The following is a 17,140-nucleotide window of genomic DNA, read 5'->3' on the forward strand; positions in this document are numbered from 1 at the left end:
AGAATGTGGCTATATTTGGAAGTAGGCTCTTTAAAGAGGAAAGTTCAAAGGAAGTCATATGGGAGGGTCCTAATCCATTATGATGTGTGTCCTTGTAAGAAGAGGAGATTAGAATACAGATGCCGTGCATAGAGGGAAGACCATGTGAAGACACAGGGGGAGGTGGACATCTACAAGCCAAGGAGAGAAGCCTCAGAAGAAACCACCCTGTGGACACCATGATGTTGGACTTCTGGATTCCAGAATTGTGAGAAAATAGATTTCTGTTGTAAGCCACCCAGTCTGTGGTACTTTGTTATGGCAGCCCCAGCTGACTAACACATACAGTAAGTACAGGCAAAGTTAGGACAGGAAGCCAGGTCTGCTGCATCTCCATCCTAAGCTTGTTGTATGACGCCACTCAGCTGGTCCATTAGTGCTCCCCCTAACACTCACTCCCGATGATAAAAGCTAATCCACACATAGTGCCTATCATATACCAGGAGCTCTTCTGAGAATAGAGGAAGAAACTGAAACACAAACACATTGAGTAATTTGCCCAAGGCACAGTCGGTGCTGGAGCTTCGACTCAGGCCCATACAGTCTTCTCCAGGGGCTGCTCCACTTCTCATGCCATTCTGCTGTGGTGTGTCTACAAGCCAAAGGCATTTTCAAAGATGAGCAGTAATAACGGCACTGCAGGCATCACTGGGTCTGCTTTCTTATAACCATTAGTGCTGCATACACTTATCCCAATCGGAAGTAGCTGAATGGAGGCATAAAACAAGCAGAGGGAAATGTTAGGATTTATTTGTTCCAGAATCTTCTGATGTCTTAGAATATCAGTGCAGAAGCATTGAAATAGCAGATCTGAAGCCTCCCTCAAGCCCAAAAACATCTTTTAATTCAGTCCCTGAAAGTAACCAAACCACTTCGGTCAAAGCACTGGGCAGTAAGAGAACTGGGTTAGAATCTTCTCTCTACCACTTACCAGCTGAGTGATTTGGAGTTTATGGTATCAGTTTGAACTTCAGTTTTTTTTTTTCTTCTGGGAGATGGGAAAAATAACACATATCTTACAGATTACATATAGTGTATGTAAAAACAGTGTCATAGGTGCCAATGCACAGGAAGTGATCAATAAACAGAGTTCTATTAGCTAAGCAAAATGGCCATACCCAAAGGCTCTCTCCTCTGTGAAGCCTTGCCCTATGTCTCATCCTAGCCTGTCCAAATTAATTGCCTTGCTCCTCTTGCTCTCCAAGGAAGTTGCTACACTTCAATTTGTCACTCAATTTGTCTTTCCTTGTATCACAGAAGTTGATGACACACCTATCCGTTCACCTACCCTCTCAGTACAATTGTGCCGAGCATTTTCCGTGTCCCTGTGCTGTGCTGGGCACTGGGAGTTCAGAGATGGATATGATGTCCCACCCCCAAGGGGGGGATGATGGGCTTTTGGGACAACACATGGCTGGTGTGCCCAATAGGCAGCAGTGTAATAGTAAATTAATAATAATAGTAATTTAATGATTTTATTGTATTATAGCATTTATCATGGGAAAAACCAGCACTTTGCTAGATTTCTAGACACATATTATGTTTAGTATTAATCATATAAAGGGAGTCATAATGTTTTCAGTTCTATTCCAATCTAACTTCTAAAGGTCTTAATCTGGTTTCGCTTGACAACAGATACACTAAGGAATAATTAACTACAAAGACTGTGTTAGTGCTGGGTTAGAAAAGCTCCCGTTTTCTGGGGACTCAGAAGGAGAGCCCCACTGCACCACTGGAGCTCCGCAAGGACCAAGCTTTATACTATCCTCATGGCTGTCCTTTGAGCTTACCAGAATTTAGATGCTAGTTCTTTCAGTGTAGACCTTAAAGAGGTGTGGGGAGTGCAGGTGGGGGGTCTCCTGCCCAATCCTCCTCTAGTCTGAGCTTTGGAATTCATTATTTTGTTTTGTAAGAAGAAAACCGATCCCCCGCCCTGCGACCGTGGAATTGACTATCCGAACACCGCAGAAGTGGAGTGGCAAATGTTTTAATAGTTAACATTTGTTGATTCCTTATTAGATGTCGTCTGGGGGGTTTTACACGATGGGGCATGAAGGTCAGGAGGACACCTACCTTGGCAAGCAGTGCAGTCCAAACCGGAGGCAGGAACTTGACCGCCGTCACGAGCTGGGGGCGGAGGCTCCAACTAGCGATTCCCTGCCGGCTTCTGAGGTAGCAAGAAAGTCCCGCCCCTGGCCGAGAGAAGAGCAGGGATTGGCTTTCCCCAGGCCGATTGATGGTAAAGGCGCGAGCGGAGGCTGCAGCAGAGGCTGGGCCGGGAGCAGGAAGTGGGATACCCGCGACTCCAGGCGGGCTGGGGAGTGGGTTGGAGAGCTGGCTGCCTTCTCCACTTAGCGAAGTCGCCACCGTCACTGGGAAGATGGAGGGGCCTGGTCTGGGCTCGCAGGTGAGTGTGGCCGGCGCTGGCTGTCCTGGGAGCCTGGAGAGAGGTGGCGGCTGTAGGAAGACGAGGGCGTGGGTTAATGAAGCGCCCGGAGAGGCCACCTCCGGAGGAGGGGCCTGGGCCGGGTAGGGGGAAGCCTGGAAACACCGGGAATGATGCTGGGAGTTCTCTCTGAGGCGACCGGGAAGGAGGGGCCTGGGCAGGGGATTGAGTGCCTGGTTGAGTTCTCCAACCTTCCAGGGCATCCCCTGGGACCTGTACCCCCTGTACCTGATAGGGAACCTGTGGTACCTGGTAGGGGCCGCTGTGAGGCCTGGGACGGGAGGATGGCGGTTCCTGGGAGAAGTGTCGGGTGACACACCTGAGCTGAACCAGCCCGGCTTGACCTTGGGCTGGAGTCTGAGGTTCCCTGGATTTCTCGTACGGCCGAGACGCTGGGGCACCCGCCTTCGCCCCACCCAGCCCAGTTTTAGCGTTTGTTCCCTCATCCTTGGACACTCCTTGAAAGAATTCAGGCTGTTTGTCTAGGCTGGAGGAAAGAGGGTGGGAGCTACGGGGATAGCTATCTGCAGGAACTCAAAGAACTCTACTCTGTGGAGGAGGTATTACCAGAAGCCAGATGTAATTCCAAAGAACAGAACGGGCTAGTGAGGGGATGTTACAGGATGCTAGCTACAACGGAACGAGATTTTTGTCTTTTTCTTTTTTAGTGGCCCTTTCCCAAAGCCTAGAGTGGCATATTGTAGCTGTTCACTTAATGTTTACCGAATAAATGAAGAATATCCAGACTCATCCAACTTTTAGTGAGCATTTAGCACGTGCCATATGCTTTTATATGCATTATTTTACCCCAGAATTGAAACATCCTTAAGGAGATGGCATTATCTCTATATACGGATGAGAAAACTGAAGCTGTCTCCAACTGGAGACAGCTTACAACTTAAGTTAGGTAGTGGATTTTCTGTTTCTGGTGGGATTCAAGCAGTTTGAGATGATGGGATTACTTGGCCTCTTGAAAAAAAGTCCAATTTTGAGAGTGTTTCTCATGCTCCCCCTTCCCTTCTTTCAACAGTCTGGTGTAGCTTTAAGTGAGGAACAAGACTCGTGGGGAGATGTCAAGGCATTCTTATTAGGTGTACTTGGATTTTGACAGGAAAAAGAAAGGTTTGCAAGCTGACTGGATTTTACAGAAGGGTGTAGAATTCTCCCATGGGAACTGTGTTTCATTGTTTTTTTTCCCCAGAGTTTCAAGGAAAAGTTGGTAGGAGCAATTATCATATGTTAATTACGGCCACTCAGGCACAAAAACCCTTAGGTGCTCGACGTTGACTCTCTCAGGCTGACGGGAAGGTAGCCCTGCCCTCAGTTCCATGACAGATGGAGGGAGACAATGATTCACAGGTTGAAATTAATGGGGCAAGGTAGAGACATTATTGTTGTTAATAATAATTGCTATTACAATAATCGAGTCAAGATCTTACCTATAGGTGGTGCTCCACAGTTTGCAAAATATTTCCGCGTTCTCCAACCTCACTGTGACCCTGTGAGGTGGGAGGGATTATTATTCTAGTTTTAGAGATTAGACCTGAGGCTCAAAAAATTGAAGTCATCTGTTAAAAGTCTAGTAGCTGCTAAGTAACAGAGCTGAGACTTCATTCGTTCTGCTAGGTGTTAGGCGCTGTTACAGGTGCCTGAGGTAAATCAGTGAACAAAACAGACGAAAACATTCCTGCCCTTGTTGAATTTGGTTCTCCTGGTTCCAGCTTCCGAGCTGATGGGTTTTTGCCAGCATTTGCCATTCATTACAGGCGTACTTGTTTAATTGCGCTTTACTTCACTGTGCTTTGCAGATACTGCGTTTTTATAGATTGAAGGGTCTTACCTTCACCAGCAAAAAGATTATGACTCATCGAAGGCTTAGATGATGGTTGGCATTTGTTAGCAATGTATAATTTTTAAATGAAGGTATGTGCATTTTTTAAAGACATAATGCCGTTGCACACTTAATAGACTACAGTATAATGTAAACATAACATTTATTAAAAATTTGTGACTTGCTTTATTGCGGTACTCACTTTATTGTGGTGCTCCGGAACTGAACCCCTGGTATCTGCCCGGTATGCTAGTACCATCTGGTCCCCAGTTTCCTCTCTGACCTCATTTTTCATTACTTTTTTTAAAAGATTTTATTTATTTATTTTTAGAGAGAGGGGAAGGGAAGGAAAGGGACAGAAACGTCGATGTGTGAGAGAAACATCAATCGGTTGCTTCTTGAGCACCCCCAACTGGGGACCTGGCCAGTAACCCAGGCATGTGCCCTGACTGGGAATGGAATTGGTGACCCTGAGGACCGAGGGGTGACACCCAGCCCTCTGAGCTGTACCAGTCAGGGCTTTATTACTTTCTTGCTTGCTCAACCAACCGCAGCCATACTGGCCTCTAGGTCTTTGTACGTACTATTTGCTCTTTCTGGAGCACTCTTTCTTCATATGCCACATGGCTTATTTCCCCACCTCTTTAAGGTCTTGCCACAAATGTCACCTCCATGTGGCAAGCCCTCCCCATTATCACCACTACCAGCAACATTTTCTAGTCTCCTTCCTTGCTTTATATTTCTTCTCAGCATGTGATACCATGCAACACACTTCTTTGTCTTGTCTGTCTCTTTCCCTTCACTGAATTAAGCGCTAGGAGGACAGGGATGTTTATCTGTTATGTTCACTGCTCTGTGCCTAGTACTGTGGGTATGCTGTAAATAATTGTCTGACGAATGAACTGGGAAACTGAACTCTGGTACTTCTGTTAATGTCTTGAGAAATGTTAAAGGTTACCCATCAGCTTTGTCTCTCCTTTGCTGTTACTTGATAGCCGTGCAGAGCAGTGACCCTCATCAGAGTTAATATGTTTTGTAGATTTTGGTTTTCTCTTAAATTAATGCCCATTGTAACTTTAAAAGTATTTACTCACTATTTAGGAAAGTTCTAATTTGATTACTAATCAAGTTAAAAACACTAATGAGATATCGTGAGAAATATATGATCCCTTAGGTCTCTGTCTCCCTTAGATCTCCCTAAGATCCCTTAGGAGAGACGTTTCTCTCACCTACTGCTGTGTAGCAGTCACCCCAGAGTGCAGTGGTGTAAGCCAGCGTTGCCATGCCCATGGGCTCTGTGGTAGGAATTTGGACGGGGCATAGCAGGGATGGTTTGTTCCTGCTCCCTCGTATCTGGAGCCTCTGCTGGAAAGATTCGTGAACTGGGATGATTCAGTTCCTGGGGCTGGTATCATCTGGTGTTGTCTTCCCTCACGTGTCTGGCAGTTGATGCTGACTTTCAGTAGGGACACCTACGTGTGGCCTGGGCCTCTGCACAGCATGGTGGCTGAGCTCCAAGAATGAGCATCTCAAGAGAGAAAGAGAAAGCTGCCAGTTTCTAAGGTCTGGGCCTGAAAACTAGCAGAGTACCTCTTCTGCAGTATTTAGTAGTGAAGCATCACAGAGCTCCGATTTGAGAGGAAGGCCTCAGATCAGGGGTGCCAAACTCACTTTCAGTGGGGGCCACATCAGCTTCACCGTTGCCTTCAAAGGGCCGAATGTAATTTCAATTCCTTAACAGTTAAGGAGCAGTTATATCTGTACAGTCCTAAAATTATTTTGGCCCTTTGAAGGCAACCACGAGGCTGATGTGGCCCCTGGTGAAAATGAGTTTGACACCCCTGCCATAGACCCTCTCCTCTTGGTGGAGAAGCATCTAAGAAGTTGGGGACTTTGTTATAAAAATCACCACAGGTGTATCCATAGCTCTCATGTAATTTTCCTAATACTTTGTTACCCTCTGTGGGGGAGATTATTCTGCTAGCTTCATCTGTCCTTGGTATTACTTTTTTGGGGGGTGAGGGGGTTGGATCTTATCTGTTGTGTTCATTGCCATATCCCTGTGTCTAGAACAGTGCCTGGCACATAGTAGGCATTCAGTAAAAATCTGGTGAATGACTGAATGGATTGTAGTAGGAATTGTGTGTTATTCATCTTTTATCCCTAGTTACCCAGTACTATGATTGGTATGTAGTACGTGTTCTTTACGTTTCCTTGAATTAAAGATTAATGAAAACTCAGGAGCTTGCTGGCATCCTGAGAATTTGCTTAGTCTGTTGTTACCTTATTAACATTGTAGGCAGCCATTTAGCAGTTACACTTCTGCTGTCAAAAAGGGTGTGTGTTTGTGCAGTGAAGTCTTCACCAGTGTTCATGTTCATTAATGACCCTGCAACAGTTCTTCGTAGAACCCTACAACATGGAGTTGGAAGGAAGTTTATAGCTATATTGACCTGCTCCTTCCATTTTACAAATGTAGACCTGACGCCAAAAAATAGGGTAGATAGCCCACTGCAGCCTACCCTGGGTTCTTATCTCTGTTTGAGGAAGACCCTCCTGTCCAGTCATGCTGAAGAGGAAAGTGACCTTCCAAAGCATGGGAAGTAAGAATGAGGAGGATGAAATCAGTGTCCCCAAGAAGAAGCTGGTGGACCCTGTAGCTGGGGCAGGAAGTCCTGGAAGCCATTTCAAAGGTAAACACTCTTTGGACAGTGATGAGGAGGAAGAGGAGGAGGAGGAGTCCAGCAAATATGACATCCTGGCCTCAGAGGATGAGGAAGGTCAGGAAGCAGCCATACTCCCTAGTGAGGGAGCTGTGTGGATCACACCCTTCATCCTACAGGAAGAGACAGAATGCGGCCACTCTGATGCTGATGGCAACTAACTTCCTGAACTGGGACACTCAGATCCAAGACAGCTGGCTGGACGACACTGGGTGAAGGTCAGGGAGCAGCCTCCTGATCAGCGCTCACCTGATCAGACGCAGAGGAGGGTCAGACTCAGAGGAGGAGGACAGCCTGAGCCAGACACCAATACTCAGTACTCAGTACTCACCAATACTTACCAAGACTGCCCAAGCCCTCCTCGAGGGCCTTCTGGAGCTCCTATTGCTGAGAGAGAGATGTGGCTGGGGCACTTAGGCATCTGGCCCCCAGGCAAAGGGGGTAGCAAGGGGCCTGGATGGCCCATTTCCCCCAGCACTAGGACTGGCTGTCCAGGTTAGCTGACCAAATGGTGGCTCGGGGCAACTTTGACATTTATTAGGAGACAAGAGAATGGTTGGCCATACAGCTGAAGGGGTTGGGGTGCCTGACCCAGGGACACCCCGACCCCAACCTTCTCTGCACATGTTTGCTGAGGAGGTGGCAGAGGGAGAGCTGGAGACCCCAGCCCCTGTCCAGAGACGAGAGGCAGAGCTGCCAGGAGATGGTCTGGTGGATGCAACGTGGGAATGGATGTAAGTGGGAGAGCACGGGGTACTGAGCTGTACAGCCCTTCACCAGCACCCAGATGCAGACCTGGGTGCGTGAAGGCTACTTGCCTGATGGTGTTTACTGCCAGAAGCTGAATCCCCCAGTGGACAGTTCTATAACTCCAAAAATATTGACTTTGACCTCTACACCTGAGCCTTCTGAGGGCCAGTTTGGTGGCCGCTTCTTTCCTGGACCCTGGTGGGAGCCCCAGCCGCCTCAGGCAGTGAGGATTTGGGGGCCACTTTTCGTCAATTTTTCTTTCCCAATAAAAGCCTTTTGTTGTGTATTAGGTCTTTGGCTGTGCTGATGGCCAGAAGCCAGGGACCCTCCATAGCCCCTATGGAAAAAAAAATAGGGTAGATAATTAGCCACCATCATACAGCCAGCATGAAATCTGAGATTTTGGCCTTGTTCTCAAGGAATTTACATTACAAAATGGTAAGAATGAAACAACTAGAGACTACCATAAAAATATGTCTTTTTTTTTTACCTGGCTGATGTGGCTCAGTGGATTGAGTGCCAGCCTGTGAACCATGAGGTTGCTGGTTCGATTCCCTGTTAGGGCACATGCCTGGATTGCAGGCCATGTCCCCAGTGGGGGATGCTCAAGAGGCAACTACACATTGATGTTTTTCTCCTTTCCCTTCTCAAAAAATAAATAAATAAAATCTTAAATATATATATTTAAAAATATATATATATAGATAGATAGACAACTAGAGAGTAATTTCTAAGAAGGATTTAGTATCATGACATAAACTTTGCTTTAATCTTTGTGATGAGAATGTGTGGTTGTTTTTGTTAAAAATCTTTATGGGACTGTCTCCAGTCAAAGTGAACCTCTCCCAAAGCAGGTCATCTCCTTTCTCAACTGTAGCCCTTGTGGAAAATTTTGGGAAGGAGCAAGTCTAGGGGAAAGGAGATAACTTAGAGCTTTGGTCTCTAAACAATTTTGATCATGAACTCCCATCAGTAAAACAATTTGGAACTTGCACCATCTAGAGTAAAACTGTAATGTGAAAAGTAAGGTCCAAAATTTTCGTTTTTCTAAAACATTGTGTATTATGGGCTGGATAGAACAATGAATGGAGCCTGCACTGCAAGCGGGCTGGGAGCTCAGGGCTCCAGCTGCAAGTCCAAATCATCCAGATGCTGCCTGCAGTTTATTGCCTCTCATTGACAGTGGATACCACTAACCTCCGCAGTGAGGGGGATGCTTCTCTGTTAGGTGGTTGGCTGGACCTTAAAAAGTCCATCACCCTTCTGTTTGATGTACATGGGCTCTGGGAACAGGGGTCAGTCTCCAAACTCATATTTTCCTAGGGCATGTTATTGTGAGATCTGACAATATATTTCTAAATTATATTCATTAATAGCTCAATATATACGTGCTCATGGTAAGGTTTTTAATTAAAGAGATAAGTATAAATTTGCTTCAAATTAGCCTTTTTGATAATTTTGAATAGTTTTGGAGGGAAGCTGGTTTTTTTGAAGATTAGGCTGGATTGTCTGTTCTTACTTCGTGTGGCTAATGAGGAGTGCCTGCTGTGAAGAGAAGTGTTAGCTCTGCGATGTTCTTGTTTGTGTGCGCTTACGCTGTTATCTCACTCAGTTCATGGCTTCTTTGTGGTTTAACTCACTTGCTCATTTTGGGAGGGCAGTTTAGTTAAAATCGGATGGTATAACTTGAAAATTACGTAACCTGATGTATGTACTGCAGTATGCTGAAGGTCTGTCCCCTGTCAATCCCGCTGGGCTGTGAGACTTTTGCTCTGCCCTGGGTTCCTGGTACACAGACTGTTTGATACACAGATCAAGTGAGGCTGCCAGTGCTAAAATCTGTAAAACTTAAACGAGCCAAATTTATAAATTTTCGTGGCTTTCTCTTTACAAAAAAAGATCAAAGCCATTGTAGTAGAATAGAAGCTGTGACATTTTTCTCCATTACCTAATGGGTCACTATGTGTACTGCCTTGAGTACACTTGCCTCGCTTTGGAGACCATTGACTCTGAAAGCAGGCTTTGGATTTATATAATCATTGTTAGGTTTTACTCTGATCTGGATTTTGGGGGGTGGGGGAGGTGGGGAATGGCATGAACAGAACTCCTGTTCTATAGTCTTTACTCACCCCTTTTTGCCGTTTAATCACATAGTGTCTTCCGCTGTCACTTTCCTCTGTCTCAGACTTATTTTCCCTATTGGACTTAACCCGTTGGAGGATAGATGCCCACGTCTTCTGTGCTCCTCGCATAATGCTTTGTACATCAGAAGCACATAGTAACTAATTGCCGAATAAATAAATGCTCTTAATTGTGCATATTCTTTACATTGAAATGTGTAATCCTTGCTGACTTTGTACATGAAAAATGAAGCTGATGTCCTTAATGCCTTAATGCATTATTAGAGGCAACACATTTGTGTCTGTAGACTGAGTCAATTTTCTGTGATGAAAAGCTGTATATAAACAAAGAGTTAATCTTCCTAGCATACAAATGGAAAGAGACACACAGCCCACTGGGAAACCTGTAGATGGTGAAAAGGCAAAATGAGAGCCAATCAATGTAACAGACAAACTCAGACTTCACAACTAGGGGCATTCAAATGAAAACAAGATGCCATTGTTTTAGCTATCAGATTGGTAAGAGCGTAAAAAGCCCTGGCCGGGTAGCTCAGTTGGTTAGAGCATCATCCCAATACGCCAAGGTTGTGGGTTTGATCCCAGGTCAGGGCACATACAAGAATCAACCAATGAATGCATAAATAAATTGAACAACAAATCAATATTCTCTCTCTGTCTCTCTCAAATCAACAAGAAAAGAATTTGAAATAATGAAAAAACTGGTAATACTCAGTTATGGGGAGGTTTGTAGGGAGACAACACATATTTGATGTTGGGAGTGTGAATTGGGGAAGGTAATTGGTCAGTATCTATTTATATTTAAAAATGCATATTTTTTTGACCCAACAGTCCTACTTTGTGGAATCAGTCCTATAGAATATACAGGGTGTTAATTACAGAATTACTTATAGAAGTAAAGACTGAAATCAGCCTACATCTCTAACAATAGGGAAATGGTTGAGTAAATTACACTAGACCTATACAGGAAATCATATTCAACTATTGCTGACCAGCAGAGCTGTCTGTGACACATTGTTAGCTGAGACGAGCAAGCTGATGAATGCAGCCCCATTGTTTCTTCTAAAGTAAATGTAAGAGGGATATGGTAAAAAACCTATGTATATATACTCTATGTATAATGTTATATATGTTAGAGTATATATACAATGAGGAAGGATACGCCTAAATGTTAATAATAGTATCTCTGGGGATGTAAGATTGGAATGAAAAGTCTATTCACTTTTGTATTGCTAGGTCTTTAAAATGAATGTGAATCATAATTTTAAAAATGAGGTTTTATATAAAAAGTAGACTGATTGCTCTGTCAATGTTAACTGCATCTGCTATTTATTGACACTCCAGAAATTGAGTATAGTTCAACTCTTTCCTTACCCCTTGTCTTCCAGTTGGATGCAATGGTAATTACTACGATATGATGAAAAGAATTCTAAAGAAATGTTCTTATTTATGTCTTAATTTCACCACCTGTCTCTTTAATTTTAGCTGTGTGTGGGTGTAACTAAGAGTGCCAAATACTCAGGTTGAATCCACCAGACAGATCAGAGCTTAGGTGGTCAGAAGAGCATCTGCGGCTCTGGTTCTGGGTAACACAGAGTCAGTGCGCTCCGCCCTGTCTGTCCCACTGAATGCACGGGGCCGAGTGCAGGGAGCAGCAGTCTAAGGGTTCTGAGAAATGAAGTGTAGCAGGTAGACTGGGGGGAAAGACAAGAATATAAAAAACAAAACAAGATGCTGAACCAGGAGGTAATTTACCTTTTTCTTTCCCCATCTGGATCCCCCCACTGCCCTCCCTTCCCTTCCTTTCCCTTCCCTTTCTGCTTGAACTTGAACCCTGGAGGTGAGCGTGTAGAATGAGAGTGCTGCAGGAGAAGACCTCTAGTTCAGGTTCAAAGAGCAGGAAAGGTCTCCTGGTAGCACAGGCACTTGGAACTCTGAGGGAGAACTTCTCTGAGTTGTGGTCCCAAGACAGTTGTTCTTAGATGCGACATCAAAAGCATGAGCCATAAAAGAACAAAAAAATGATAAATTGATAACTTCATCAAAATGAAAAATCTTTGCTCTATAAAGGAGACTTTTAAAAATAGCAAGATAAACTACTGGGAGAGAATATTTGCAATCACACGTCTGACAGAGGACTTTTGTCTCACAGGGGTGTCCAACCATTTGGCGTCTCTGGGCCACACTGGAAGAAGAAGGGTTGCCTTGGGCCCCACATTAAATATACAAACACTGACGAAACTGATGATCCAAAAAAAAGAGGTTTTAAGTAAATTTTTTATTTTTGTGTTGGGCCACTTTCATAGGCATCCTGGGCCTTATGTGGTCCTTGGGCCATGGGCTAGGCACCCCTGGTAGAACATATAATATAAAGAACTCTCAAAACTTGAAGAAAACAAACAGCCCAACTAAAACAAAAAGGGTAAAAGACTTTAAAAATTCACCAGAGGAGATACTCAGATGGCAAATAAGCACGTGAAAAGATGCTCAGCCTCAACCTGTTAGCCATTGGTCAATATGCACATTGAGACCATGGTTAGATACTACCACACATCTGTACTACTGACTACTCTGAGTGCTGGAGAGGGTGCAGAGCAGCTGGAACTCTCGTGTTGCCAGTGGCAGTGCAAAGGAGTACAAACCACTCTGGAAAATACTTTGGCAATTTCTTACAGATTTGACATACATTTAACAGATGGCCAAGCAATCTCCCTCCTAGAGACACAAAAACATGTTCACACCAAAGCATGTACATTTATGTAGAATGCAGCAAAAGCATGCAGCTCTTTTTATGATTGCCAAAAGTTAGAAACTTTTTTGAATGGATAAACTGTGGCACAATTATGCGATAGAGTACTATGCAGCAGGGAAAGAACTGTGAATAACATGCAACAACTTGGATGCGTCTCAGAAGCATTATGCTGAGTGGAAGAAGCCAGTCTTAGAAGATTATATACTGTGTTGTATCATTAGATGACATTCTGGGGAAGAGGGAACTGGTGATGAAGAACGGATCAGTGATTGCAGGAGGTATGGAGAGAGGGTGTGACTACAAAGGAGTATCCCAAGAGAGTTTTTTTGAGGTTTCGGAACTGGTCTGTATCCTGTTTGGGGTGGTAGTTACACAGCTGTATACATGAGTTAAAATTCATAGAACTACATACCAAAAAGTCAGTTTCACTGTAAGTTAACTTAAAAAAAAAAAGCATTTGCCTCTTAAGAGTAAACTGTTGGAGGGTAATGGACTTAGTAAAAATGTCATTTCTTAAACCCTTTTTGGAACTCCTGCAGAATTGACTTAGGCACATTGCATCAAATGTCTTTAGTTTTCTATTTTTAATGGGTATTCATCCTTTGAGATTTTTTAAAAAATATATTTTATTGATTATTTTCTTGATTTTTGCTGGTGTTTCCAGGCTTACAGTATTTTTCCTTTGGCTCCTTACAACTATTGTACTTTTGTTTTCTGACTTGCACTTACTGATAAGAAGTCTGAATTCATTCTTACCTTTGCTTTTTTAATATAATGTATCTTTTTCCTTAGGCTGCTCTTACGATTATCTCTTTATTTTTATATTTTAGTGATTTGGTTCTGATATGCATCGGTATGAGAATTTGAGGTATATCCTGCTTGGTTTTTTGAGCTTCTAGGACATGTGGGTGTATAATTTTCACCAAATTTGAAAGATTTTTGGCTGTTTAGTCAAATATTTAAAAATACCTCTGTTCTGCCCTGGCTGGCGTAGCTCAGTGGATTGAGTGAGGGCTGCAAACCAGAGTGTCGCAGGTTCGATTCCCAGTCAGGGCACATGCCTGGGTTGCAGGCCATGGCCCCCAGCAACCGCACATTAATGTTTCTCTCTCTCTCTCTTTCTCCCTCCCTTCCCTCTCTAAATATAAATAAATAAAATCTTTTTTAAAAGAATAAAAATAGTTATTTAAAAAAATACCTCTGTCCTCATATTCTGGGACTCATGTTTTAAATATTCAAGAACTTGGTTATCAGGAGGTATCTTTAGGGTGTGTTTGTCACAACTCCCAAAGCGGAGGCCCACTGACCTTCCTGCTTGTAATGTCAATAGACTTTTCATCTGCTTCAAATACCAAGATCTCTTTGTGCCTTTGCAGATAACTTTTGTTTTATGACAAAGCATAGATATAATTTGGAATTTTCTAGTATTAAGCATCTAATCCTAATGAAGAGAATTAAGATGAAAATCTTCCTTTGGGTACAACTCTAAGACTCAGAAAAGATTCTAATTTAATAACATAGACATTGTTGATAGTAGTAAATTCTTCATTATGCAATTGAATGTGACATTAATTCTCTTCCTGTGCCTTGTCCACCTGCTCCCACTCTGCAGTGCAGGAATCACAGCCATGGCCCCCACCCTGCAGGATTTGGTCGACACGGAGTCTGCGCACATGAAAACAAAGAACTTGCCAAGGCGAAAGAAGTTCTTCCTCTTATAGAGGACTCTAGTAACTGTGACATTGTAAAAGCTACTCAGTAAGTCTTCCCAGTGCTTTGTTTTATCCTTATGTTCTGCTGAGTTGTAATAACGTATGTGCAGTTCATGGCACTCCAGTGTGTAGCCAACTCACTTCCTGTTCCAGTGCTAGTATGTTTGGCCTACCAGCCTCGGAGCACTTAACACAGGGCACTGTAGCTGTTTATTACTAGTCTCTTCTACAGATTGCGGGCAGCTTCTTAGCAAAAGCCTGTCTTTTTCATCTTTGTGGCGCCTGTGCATTTGCACAGTTCCTGGCTTGTATTAGGTGCCTGGTAAATGTTTGCTGAGTGAATGAGTGATGTTGAGTGACACTAAAACTGGACCTTGAGTTTGAAATACAGATCTGAGTGTTTTAAAATGTACTACAACCTAAATATGTAGGTGGGATGGAAAAATACCAGCTTGTACATTTATGGATGTTGTAAACATTTATTTATGGAGTGCTACGCACCTGTTGTGCTGGGTGCACTAGGAGGGAGTCAATAAAGCAGCAATAGGTTTTCTGACCACTTGAAACGTACAGCGGGTTGTTTTGCTTGCGCCAAAAATGAAAGTAGGTTTTGAAATAATAACCACTTAAGATCTCCAGATGTATTTGCATAAAATCATTTCCAACATTTTAACCCTTATGAATCTCATTGATTATTAACAGCCACTCACCTCTTACCATTGAAAGTAGTTTGAAATATTTTGTTTATCAAGCTGCATTGATTCATAATCCATTTTCTCAGTAATCAAATATAAATCTGACTATCAGAGTGTCTAATCAGCATGAAAAGAACTAATGTTACCACATTAACTAGATATAATTTCTGTCAAAAGCAAAGAAGGCTGGTGATTAATTAGCCTGTTTGGCCTTGACATAGACTAATGTATTATTTATGTTAGTTAAAAAATAATCAATAGTTATTTAGGTATTCTAATTATTAATTTATATGAATTCTAGAGGCCTTGGGAACTACAGCTTTAGGTGAATATTTGATATTATTTATATCCTTATATTTATATGAAGGTGGGAGTGTTAAGGCAAATATTTGCTTTAATTAGAATGGAAACATTTAAATATTTCTCTGGTACTGGTAAAGTTCTATAAGTGTGAAAAATCAGGTTACACTCACAGGGAATTAAAAACTTACATTTTATATCTTTCTTAAAATTTCCTGTGAGGTCTTAGACCTTCTTAAGTGGTTGTGGGAAGATCTTTAGGTCAGTAGCTCAAAAATGAGCTGGGATATGTGTGTGCATGTGTGTGTTTTTCTAAACCACCAAATCCTCATTAATGTGTCCTCTGATTTCTTACATGAAGGGAGTATTCTTTTCCAGTAAAATGTTAAAGTTGACATTTAAAAGATGAAAAATATAAATATATCTATCTATCAATAATTTACTCTTACTAATATGTTTTAGCACCATCAGGCAGTTATGTCCTAAGAATGCCACAGAGACAGACAGACAGATAGGGACACACACATTTTGGTGAGACAGAAATGATTTACCGTATTCTGGACTATAAGACGCACTCTCCCCAAATTTGGGGGGAAAGTGGGGTGCATCTTATAGTCTGAATGTAGCTTACCTGGCTCGCTGTGCGGGGAGGGGTGGTGGCGGCCTGTGTTATTTATGTTATTAAATATTTTACCACATTTTTTTGCTTCAAAATTTTTTCCCTATTTTTCCCCTCTAAAACCTAGGTGTATCTTATGGTCTGGTGCATCTTAGAGTCCTAAAAATATGGTAATTTTACAGCACAGGAAACCCATTTCTACGCTTTGGTTTGATTTTGACTCTTGAGGGCCTGTGGAAGCTTTCAGGTCTCTAAATAGGAATGTTTCAAAGAAAGTGCTAAATAGTCTGTTGGGGCTTAATTAGTTTCTACTGAAAAGAAATATTGCTAATGAATTATTTTAAAAGTCATTACAGCATTAATTAGAGATGTTTCTCTCCTGTTCTCATGCTGATAGTCAATTAAATAACTCTCTTAAATCTTTCTCAAGTCCATCCCTCCTTTTCCCTTCCTATTGCCTCTCTCAGTTGAGGCTCTCATTGCCTCTCCCCTGTATTTACTGCAAGAGCCTCTAAACGGGTCTCTCAGGCTCTACCTCACTCTCTTCAGATTGGTTCCCATACAGCCACTCATGTGACCATCCTTAAAACTCAGGCTTAGTGTTTTCCTCTTAAAACTTTCAGTGGTTTCCCTTTGAGTGATAGATCAGCGTAAACTTCAAAGCATAGCACAGAAAGCCCATTCAGTCTTTGCCTAGCTCTTCTAGCCTCGTCTCCTACCCTTTTCTTTTTTATGCTTTATCCTTCCTCGGTGTTAAATTGCTTATGTTTCTCTGAACATCTATGCAGTTTCGCATCTCTGAGTTTTGTACATGCTGTTCCCTGTGCCTGCAGTGCCCTCCCTTCAGCCTACAAAACACAGTTTACATGCCGTGTTTCATCCCCTTCTGGACAGCTAATCATTTCTTCCTTTGTTATTCCTTATACTGTGTTTATATTTTATTATTGAATTTATAATAAAATTCCCTAATTGTGAGGTCATTGCATGGGTGTGGTTTGAATCAAGGATAAGAACTGTAGTCAAGAAGAATTAGCACTATACATTCCTGGCATACAATGGAAATCAAATGAAATTTACTGAAGGAGGACAAATGTGAATGTTAAAGTTTATTTAAAAAAATGAAATTCAACTCCAA

At 42.6% G+C, this 17,140-nt stretch overlaps 1 protein-coding gene and 1 pseudogene across 2 annotated transcripts in view; both read left to right on the forward strand.

Annotated features, from left to right (window-relative positions):
• The first annotated feature begins 2,161 nt into the window (after positions 1 to 2,161).
• The window catches only part of ZDHHC13 (zinc finger DHHC-type palmitoyltransferase 13), a 45,737-nt gene continuing 30,758 nt past the window's right edge, over positions 2,162 to 17,140 (forward strand). Inside the window, exons 1-2 of one of the 2 annotated variants that reach the window (XM_045825628.1) lie at positions 2,162 to 2,446; positions 14,292 to 14,437. In XM_045825628.1, coding sequence (XP_045681584.1) covers positions 2,276 to 2,446; positions 14,292 to 14,437 — 317 coding nt within the window. In that variant the 5' untranslated portion in view covers positions 2,162 to 2,275. The remainder of the gene's footprint in view (positions 2,447 to 14,291; positions 14,438 to 17,140) is intronic. The other variant, XM_045825629.1, reaches the window with a different exon arrangement.
• On the forward strand, positions 6,883 to 7,942 carry LOC123810147 (annotated as a pseudogene).

This window comes from Phyllostomus hastatus, unplaced genomic scaffold (genome assembly GCF_019186645.2).
Source record: "Phyllostomus hastatus isolate PE091 unplaced genomic scaffold, TTU_PhHast_1.1 phas_scaffold_585, whole genome shotgun sequence".
Taxonomy (NCBI): Eukaryota; Metazoa; Chordata; class Mammalia; order Chiroptera; family Phyllostomidae; genus Phyllostomus; species Phyllostomus hastatus.